This window comes from Nuphar pumila, chromosome 8, assembly GCF_984573655.1.
Source record: "Nuphar pumila chromosome 8, dmNupPumi1.hap1.1, whole genome shotgun sequence".
Lineage (NCBI taxonomy): Eukaryota > Viridiplantae > Streptophyta > Magnoliopsida > Nymphaeales > Nymphaeaceae > Nuphar > Nuphar pumila.
In genome coordinates, this window is record NC_143256.1 from 10,765,502 (window position 1) to 10,775,837 (window position 10,336).

Below are 10,336 nucleotides of genomic sequence, written 5' to 3' on the forward strand. Positions count from 1 at the left end.
GTCAATTTCTTATAAAAACTTGAATTGCATGTGGGGCATGAAGTATGAACCAATATGTTCTTATTCCTTTCCCTTCTTCAGTTGGTTGACAAGTTCCATTTAATACTATTAAATTGCTTCAACAAATTTAGCTTCCCATTCCTATCATCTAAGTGCAGTTTGCTTGTTTCAGATATATTGAGTTCAAATATTTTAAAAAATATATTATTCAGGCAAGGGTGTTGTAAGAGTCGGTGACCAAATTAATGATTCCTTTATTTTAGGAGATTTAGATGAGTTAAAAAAACAATGCAATAAATTAGTAACGTATAGAAAATTTTCAATTTTATGAAGATAGGGTTCAAAATAAGAATAGGCCAATTATATATTAAAATTTTATTTGGGTGGTGAAGATAGTAGAAACATTGCAACATTCTTCTTAGCTTAAGAGTACAACTAGCTGCTAGCATAGCGCATAGCATCAATTTTTTGGAAGCCAAGCAAGAGTAGAGTTCTCAGAAACTTGAGCATGTACTTGACTGAACCACATCTTACAATTTTGGGAAAATATTGGCTACTTTTGATAGTACCATATTTTGTAGCAAAAAATCATAAGTGTAAGTTTTATTTTCTCATTCTGACTCGTATAGATGAGTTTAGTATGAACCATTTCATGGTGAGGTGATTTTCATCTGTTATCAAGAAAAAAAAAAGAACTAAGCCTATTTTTAGAAATTATGGTCTTTATTTGGATAGTAGGACTTGCACCATTTATCACAAAATAGTAAACCCTGTGGCTGGCTTTGGTGCCCTTTTAGAGATAACCCTTCAATTCACGGCAAGTTGATCATGTTACATCAAATCCTCAACAGGATAATCACCAACTAGACCGAGTGGTTTTGACATAAAAACATGAATTTCTTAATTGTGAAATTTTGGTGTATTATCAACTGCTAATTTGTGCTGCTTTTAAAAGACTCCTTATACAATGCAATCTAATAATCTAAAGCATATGATTTTAACTAAATGAACTGTATAAACATTTCTGTAGTGATTGAAATAAAAAAAATCAAGAAAATATGAAAAATCCATTAATTTATACTAGTGAATAAGATGTAGTGGAGGGCATCCAATGTTAACCCTATAGTTGTTTATGTTCACTCCAGTTAAATTGCTTTAGTGCAGCCAACTCCTCTTGTGCTCACTTACCACAAGGGTGCCTTGCTCTAAGGCAACCTCCCCCTCAGTATTGTTTGGTATGGGCAGTTCACAGCTGCTCAGGGGTCCATTGTGAGTGACTTTCTCAACTTTCTCAACCAACAGAAGGAGATGAGCCCTTCTGTGTTATCGTGGTGGAAGCTCATAGAAGGGTACATGGTCAAGGCAGGCAAACCAGGTACCGCTACAGTGGTGCTAGGAAAATAGGTCTTGGATGATAAGTACTCATTAGAAAAGCCACTCAAGAGGACACAAATAGGTGAGCTAGCTGCCAAGACTGCCACTCCTAATGGCATCACTTTTGTCCTCACATCCAAGGATATTGCAGTGGAGGGATTTTGCATAAGCAGTTGTGGCCTCCATGACTCTACTCCAGTTTAGAGCAAACATGGACTCTATAAGTTATATTTGAGCAAACATGGACTCTGTAAGTTATACATACTAATCCAGTTTCAAATGGACTATGCTTGGGCATGGATCTACTTAGACTTCCTCATTGGAATTGGACACAATCTGTCTAGTCCAGCATTCCTGGCCCAAGTCTAACCTGTTTTGTAGACCCACTTAGAGCAGTATTGGTTGTGCTGGTTATTCAAGTGAAGAGTGATGATATAATTGAACCATTTTTCTATATGTTTTATTTTTTTTGGGTGTTCTTGCAAAAAACTTAAGCATCATTATACATGTTTGTCTGGATATACAGCCATGGCATTTGCTTCAACTGAATTGGCTGAATTTTTGTCCAAACTGGTGATATTGTGGTTATGCCTTCTGCCTCCACACTATATGTTGAAAGATGATAGCATAGTGACAAATATATCTGATATGTTAAAAATTTACACATTTTTTTGATAAATTCACAAAACTGACACATAAGGGAAAGAGTGAACAATTTAGTTTTTTTCTCTAAAATTATATTTACCGTTATTTTATTGTGATTTTTTATAAAATCATGATAAGTACACTATCTTTAAACTGTAAGCTTCTGATGATTTTTTTCCCACTTACAATTTTTTTAAATAACAAAAGACCTTAGATTTTTTTCGATGAAGAATGCTGGGGTAAGGATTCCCAATTTTATTCAACCTGTGCAACATGTACAAAAACACAAAACAAAGCCAGATATACGAAAGACCTTAATCTAAAAGTAACTTTCAAGTTAAATAAAAAAATAACCTTAGATCAAGGTCTTTAGTCCATGATTGTAGTCCATGCAAGCTTTGAGAGGGCTTTTATAGCTGATGGAGGCCTTCATTCCCTCCTTCTCTCTTTGCCTTCATCCTTAAATGTGGCACCAATATGGAGAAACATGTGTATTAATAACAGTAATCTGTGTGTGTTAATGGTATCAACATCCACAAAGACATTGAATCCTACCAGCTTGAGGTGATCCCATTGCTAAAAGTTCTATATCTTACCCTCCCAACCAATCCCATACTAATATTCATTTAAATGCTTAGAAGCTCAAAAATATTATGTTTTTAATTCTTATATTTTTTTATTTTTGTGATTTATGGTTTTATCCTTTTAATTCTCAGAATAAATCTTTTATTCTTTTGAAATTCCAATTTTTTAACTGAGATTTTTCTAAAAAATCTTTTTTTAAAAAATTATTCCTGAATATTTCCTTGCCAAGAGTATTCCGAGAATGATATTTGTGGCATTGGATGAGAATGTGATTTACACCACTATCAAGCAACGCTAATAAATCTATGAATTGTTGTGATCTCCATTGCTCTTTTATTCACAAAGAATACCTTCTGGATTTGATCCTTTTTCTTATTAAGTTTTTAGCTTTTCAACTACATAAAATCATTTGTATCACTAAATTTAGTTCCTCCTAACATACTCTTGTTGATCTAAATATCCTAGAAGTGTGCATGTGCGCACACGTGTGTGCTTTTATGTGCATTTGTATTGGAAAGATGGAATAAACATAGTATACATCATCTTCATTTATATGTCTATTCATTCAAGATCGCTAGGAATCTTTTACTTGTATATGTATGTAGAAGGCCTATAATTTTCATTATATGCACTTATGCAAGTATACTAAAATGCTTGGATGATGTGCATGAATGGAAAGTATTACAAGATGCAATGGAGATGTGCTATATATTACAAGATGCAATTAATATACTAAAATGCTTGCTAAGTTATGTTGGATGATGTGCATGAATGGAAAGTATTATATGCATTAAAATTAGTGAAAATATTTTGAAGTGTATTAATATTGTCATTACTGTATTTAGCTTATCAAAACAATTCACATCTACTTTTTTTCTTTTGAAAATTATCCCCATTGCACCAAATACATGGACCTTAGATTTGATGGTATTGAATGAGTTACTTGTTCGGCATGGAAATTACCACGCCACTAGTTTTCAGAATCATTGTGCTTCAAAGAGTGTTGTGTGTTGAAAGTTGAAACCTTTCTCATACAATCCTGGAGTGCAGCCTTCATAATTGCAAAATTCTGCTAAGAGAAATGAGCTTTCATCTATGAATCTTGAAACAAAAAGTAATACCAACTAAAAAATACATTTTGATGTCTTAACTCACAATTATGATATCCCCTCAACATGGTAGAATAAATGGTTGAGATAAAGCTGCTTTGCACAATGGTTATTATTTAAAATAGTCATAAAATTAATGGTTGAGATAAAGAATATGAAAGTCAAACAAGTGATGATGAAGCATACTCGAGCTAGTGAAATACATCTTGTAATACATAGCACATCACTTTCTCATATGCACCATCTATTTTAACATTATATCTTGCATATCATGTTACATTCTATGCATACTTAGCATGTACATACACAATTCATGCATAGTTATAAAACGGATTCATGTAGGACCTTTAAATCTTTACATTTCATGCATATATATCGCATTCATGCATGCCATGCTAAGATCAAGAGCTATGTAATTGATCCAAATAACATTTTTATTTATTAGAATATGGTTCATGGAGGTCACAGTAGTCGAGCACCCAGTGGTCGAGGACCAAGTGGAGGTCATGGGACAACATTAGGTAGATGTCTTTGTGTTATATTTAAATATAGGCATTCATTATGTTTTTGCTTATATGTTGATATAAAAATTATTACTTGTTAATCGTCTTTGTAGGATCCCAGCTCAGTGATCATCAGTCTCAGCCTTCATCTTCACGTACAACTTCGATAGGTATATCATTTAAATAATTATATACTTGATTAGTTTAAATATGCATTGTATAAATTTCTAACTCATTGTTCTATAGATGATGTTTCGACTGCACATGACTCACCTACACCAGCTACTCATACACTTTACGAGTCAACGTCGGTTGGTATGTATAGTTTCATAATGGTTAAAGTTATTTACTCAACATGTAGATAGATAGTATACATGGATTTTCTTGTTTTTGTATAATAGTCTAAGAGAGTCATATGGATGTTGGGTCTTCTCAGTCTGACATACGATGATTCATTGAAATAGTGTATATCGATAGTCGACCGTAACTATTTTATTGTCACTTGTCCAATACTTATCTTATAAATAATGTATATCGATAGTTGATTGTTAATATGTACCAATTCATATGCAATGTGAGGTTCGAGCCATAAGAAGTGATTCAAAAAATTAAGAAGTCATTAGTTCAACATCTTTCAGGACCGGTCGCTCAATTGAAAGAGAACCTAAAAGAGGTGTTGGACAGATTATAGTCCTCATTCATGGTATACAATCGTTTATCATAGCTAATGTGTTTCATATTTAATTTTTTGTTATAGTCATGTGTACTAACTTTCTGAAATTATTTGTAGGCTTCGAATCGCTTCGCGACTGCGAAGGAGGATCAAGACGTGAGGCTAGTGTGGCAAAAAGTGGCTGCAAGTCGATTTGCCGACATGCTTCACAATATGAAGACTGCAATAAAAGCAGCTGGTGGATAAATGATCCACTACAATGGAAGGGCTATGGTTCATCTACTATCAGGATAGATTATTGGGATGCAATGTTCGACAAGTGGGCGAGCCATGAATTTCGAAACCGCTCAGCAAAGGATGCACAGAACTGAGTGAAGATACCCGATGTCCATCTACACAGATGGTTCTAGGACTTTTTGGAGCCACCAGCAGAAAATGGTAACTCATCAATATATATATATATATATATATATATATATATATATATATATATATATATTGTCAAATTTATAAGTATTTTTGTATACTTTCTAATTAATTTTTTTATCATTTAACCTTGAAGGAAGCCAAAAAAAGAGGCCATGTGTCTTACAAGGATATGTTTGTTGAAACACATAAGCGTAAGAATACGGGAGAGTTTGTATCAGAGAAGGTGAGAGCGATAATGGTATATATTAATTGTATTAATAAATATTATAATTTACAAGTTACCATGAATTATATTATCATAAACATTGTAATTCTTAATTATTGATTCTTACTGTAATCATTACTTTGTAGGAGTCATACGAGCAGCAAATGGTAGAGCGATATGGTGGTGACTCCACTCAGCATTCGCCTTTTGTTCCTGCAACATGAGTGATTGCAACCGGTGAACCCAAAAAAGGTCGTGTGTATGAGCTTGAAAGAAATATGAACACCACAATAGTCGTTGCCTCTTCCAGCTAGGTCTCTCAGAGTTCTCTCGCTAGCATTAACTCTCAGCGTCTGATTGGCCCTGCTATTTCTTGGGATGGTGTCCGTCAGCTTCTTCAGGACACAATGTGTGACTTTTTACATGAAGTCATTCCCAACCTTATCCATAATGAGTTGTGTATTTTTTTTTGGGACAGAAAAACTTCGTTTGCCTTCAACATGAGCTCTAGTGTCCGTCAGGTACGTATAATGTTTATTTTAATACATATCTAAAGTTTCATGTCATTAGTTTCATATTGTTAGATTTCAATGCATATATGCCTATAATATTTCATTATGTTATTAGTTTTTAGAGACTCTACATGTATTGTTTGTTGGCCTCTAAATTTTGCTAATGTCCTTCACTTTGTTGCTAGTCTATGTGTCAATTAGCCATGTTACTTTGATTGTCTTAGATTAGGTGCATTGCATATAATTTATTTTATTATATTTTGTTTATCAATACTAATATTTTGGTTATCTTGTAGGATGCTGAAGATAATCAGCGTAGAGGAGCTGATGGAGGCATGGATGGAGGGGCAGATCGAGACAATGAAGAGGATGATGCTTCGAATTTTGGCGAGGAGTAGCTTCATGTGTTGAATTTGTTTCACGTACTTGTTGTTTCAAACGAAACTCTTTGTATATGCTCACATACTTGTTGTTAAATTTGTTTCACTTATAACTTGTGTTAGATTTGTTTCACTTACTTTGTATATGTATTTTTTATGTGTACTTTGTCTTTTATACACAGGTTATATAAATTGTATAACGAGAATTTTTTTCTCGATATTTATATTTTAAACAAAATTATTTTATTTTTTTAAAATTTTGCGACAGATTAGCGACGGATAGGATTAGCGACGGATAGTATCCATCGCTAATATTCAACGATGAATTTTCTAAAGAAATTCAGTCGCAAAATGGTGATGGTATTTGGCAATGAATAATATCCGTCGCAAATTTAGCAACGGATTAAGGACGGATATCTATTTGTCTCAAAAACCAAATCAGTGCTTATTTAGCGATGGACTCGCTATAGATCATGGCATTCGCTAATCTGTCACAAAATAGTGATGGAAGTAGTGACAGATCAGTTCTCTCGCTAATTAGCGACCAAAGAATTGCGATGGATATTATCCATCGCTAAGTCATCGCCAATCCGTCGCTAAACATTTCAGCGATGGATTAGCGTTGGATAGCATCCCTCGCTAATCCGCAGAATTATTGTAGTTTTTTTTAAATTAATAAAAGTCATTTGCCTTTTCTCTAAAAAAAAAGGAACCAGGATGGAGTTTTTGCAATTTTTGGTTGTTTTGAATCTGAGTTCCTCTTGTAGGTGGTTGTTCCAAATCCGACCTGTTTGCATCCCTAGGTTTGTCCTCATCCTCAACCGAGGGGTGTCAATGATTGGGTACAACCCCATCCTGACCCATATCGGATCCTATAGGGTTATGGTTTGGTTACAAAGAAGGGGGTCCGATTAAGTATCTAGGTCGAACTCATGAAATTCGATTATTAAATGGGTCGGGTATGGTTTATAAAATTTTATCCGGGTCTTACCAAGTTTTGATTGAGATCCATGACTTTTCAATGTAAAAAAATATTATTTTATCAAGAATGAACCTGGTCTGGTTTATGTAATTCTTATTGGATACGGGTATGGTTTTCTTATAAAAATCCTATAGAACCGGAATCTGGATCTGATACTTGCATCACTTAATCGAATCCAGGTTTGGACCCACCCATTTTAGCAGAGGTTTACAGGCTCGACCACACGTCCTAAATATCATTCCCATGGACCATATAAGGTAGCCGGTGCACCCGGGTCTCTTCAAACAAGGATTCAGAGATAACAAAAGAAACAATAGGGTCCTTACTTCTTCAAATGGTAGGGCCGGTTTCACACGTCCCACCAATAGGATGGCTAGGAATACAGTGCTAATCATTGAACCACGTCAACACTATCCTCATGAGCCAACGAGTGGTCGTCCACGGGACTCCAGAAAAGTAGGAGAGCAAAAGGGTACTGAATAATATCACTTGCTATAGACCATTAGGCCTTGTTGGTGCAACCAAGTGAGAGAGCTCTTAGGGGTTCATTGGCATACCACAGTGGCCATGGCCTCATCCACTGCCACCATCGCCATCACCTCATCCTCGGCTCTGCCAGATTCAAAGTCCAGCCGCCCGCATGTGGTGGCGTCACCACAATGTATTGGACTTCCCTCCCTCGCACCGGTGCCGAAGGCATGGCAGAGTCAACCCCAAAATCGTGAAAGCTGGAAATCCATGGCTTCCTGTACTCCCTTTTAACATAGTCTCTGCTTTAATAGTCTTATTTGACAAAGTTTCCTGTTGGGTGTAGTCTTTTTTTTTTCATTTGTAGTGATTAATTAACGTGTTTGGTTTGTGGAATTGAATGGCTATTCCTTAGTACTGGGAATTTCGCTTTATAAGTAGCATGAAATGGGAATCATATGGCCTGGTTGATGCATGCATCGTGAGTGACTGGATTGTTGCACATTGAGTGACTACAGGCCGAAGAATTGCCCGTAATGTGGTGGCCATGGCTACTGGAGAAGTTCCTGCAGAAGTCGGGACAGACATTTCGGACATCACCAAGGCCATCCAGGAAGCAGTAAGCGTACTCTTAATTAGTTGGTGTGCTTGTTTCTTTTTCTTGCATACATTCTGAAAATTAATCCATTTGGAGGGCAGTGGGACAAAATTGAAGACAAGTATGCAGTTACATCTCTTGCTTTCACTGGATTGGTCGCGCTTTGGGGAACGACTGGAATGATATCTGTAAGTAAATTAATGTTAAGATAGTTTTGCATTGTTTTCCTCTGGGCTTTCTCTGTTTTTCTCCTCTCCTTTTCTTATGAGTCCTCGGATCATGGTCATATAGTAAATGCAAGTTGAGAATTGTCTCCAAAGAAGAGCAAATAAAGGAGTTGTTTTCAGATGTTCATTCAAGGATGGTGCTCTTGGCAGGCAATTGACAGGTTACCTTTGGTCCCAGGGGTTCTTGAAGTTGTAGGAATCGGCTACACCGGGGTAAGCTCTTCCTTTGGCTTTCTTCATTCGTTTTCATTCTCCAAGTCGCTTCATAATTTCATATCAACTCAAGCACTTAATCTCTGATTAAGATGGCTACAATCCCAAGAGCGCATCGATGGAAGGGTTCAATTTGATGTTTGGGTATCAACTGAAAACACGACCAAGTGCAGAATTTCAGCATAATCCTCATTTGTGCAATTCATGGAACATGACCATGTTTTCATATGGAGAAATATGGTTCATGAACTTGATGTTTTCACATAGACTGTGAAACGGTCCAAGTCTTTGTTGATTCCTGAGCTTCTAAACTAATAGCTAACTCAACGAGCTCATTAGAGTGACAGCCGTGAGCAGTTATTGTCATATTGTATATGACATATTCAATCCCCACCACACATCACACTTGGGAACCTTGGGATATGTGAGAGTGGGGGCATCGTTCGGCAGTGATGGAATATAACGTTCATATGCAATATGACAATAGTTGCTCTTGTCACAGCCATATACTTCCATTAAAATTGATCTGATCTCTGTCATCTCTGCAGTGGTTCGCTTATCGAAACCTCCTCTTTAAACCGGACAGGTTCTCTCTCTCTCTCTCTCTCTCTCTCTCTCTCTCTCTCTCTCTCTCTCTAAGATGATGGTTTGCAGGGAAGCATTGTTTCAGAAAATCAAGGATAGTTACAAGGAGATAATCGGCAGCAGTTAAGGATCTCGTGTTAGGCACGAGCACAAGCAACAAAAAATTGCAGGCGAGGGGCGCCAATGTTGCCAAATAAAAAGGTCGTGAGATGAGGAGCTGTTAACTTAGAAAAGGGAATTTTAGTTAGAGAGATTTTCTTTCTACATTAATCTTCTTAAGCAACAAAAGTATCACAGCCCTGATATCTTCTCTAATTTCATGTGACCTAATATATACAAGCAATACTTTGTCCTTGACTCCTTGGTATGTGACTGTTTAAATTGAAAAGCAGCGATGGACCATGTATTAATGGCCATTTTGACCGACCTAGAGACCTTTAGTGGCACTTAACTAAAGTTTTTTTTTTGTACATCTTCGCGTGATCCAACACATCATCAAGCTGCACCTAATTCACACAGATCAAGTTCGTACCTACACTCAAATTCTTTTTTTTTTCTCCAACAGGCAAGCTGGGGGTTAGGCAGACCCCTACCAGTAAATAACAGAGAAGAAGAAATGGAACTATAAAAAAAAGGGGACCTTAAAGAAGAGAGGTCCAGTCCGGGGGTTGGTCCTTCTGGGACTTGTTCATCCCTGTCCTTCTGGGACTTGTATTAAAGGCCAAGTTTGCTAGGAATCTGGGCAAAAACTGAGAAGAAGAAACTTTACAAAACTGTATCCTATTGAACCTGTACAAAAGCTCGGTTACCTGAAGCTGTACCCCCTCTGTGCTCCTCCTACCCTCAAG

The 10,336-nt window shown here is 36.4% G+C and overlaps 1 protein-coding gene across 1 annotated transcript; it reads left to right on the forward strand.

Annotated features, from left to right (window-relative positions):
- The first annotated feature begins 7,899 nt into the window (after nucleotides 1-7,899).
- Nucleotides 7,900-9,845, forward strand: LOC149829600 (protein CURVATURE THYLAKOID 1B, chloroplastic-like). Its single transcript, XM_090016036.1, has 6 exons — nucleotides 7,900-8,145; nucleotides 8,384-8,484; nucleotides 8,565-8,651; nucleotides 8,841-8,903; nucleotides 9,452-9,489; nucleotides 9,558-9,845. Exons 1-6 carry the CDS (start codon nucleotides 7,965-7,967, stop codon nucleotides 9,613-9,615), a joined length of 528 nt encoding a protein of 175 aa, XP_089872162.1. The 5' UTR covers nucleotides 7,900-7,964; the 3' UTR covers nucleotides 9,616-9,845.
- Nucleotides 9,846-10,336: the final 491 nt, after the last annotated feature.

What these genes read in the sequence shown, in the direction of transcription:
- LOC149829600 (XM_090016036.1), top strand. Translation starts at nt 7,965, where the DNA reads ATGGCCTCATCCACTGCCACCATCGCCATCACCTCATCCTCGGCTCTG. An exon ending in CTGGAAATCCATGGCTTCCT is followed by an intron (nt 8,146 to 8,383) that starts GTACTCCCTTTT and finishes GAGTGACTACAG; the next exon opens with GCCGAAGAATTGCCCGTAAT. An exon ending in GAACGACTGGAATGATATCT is followed by an intron (nt 8,652 to 8,840) that starts GTAAGTAAATTA and finishes TGCTCTTGGCAG; the next exon opens with GCAATTGACAGGTTACCTTT.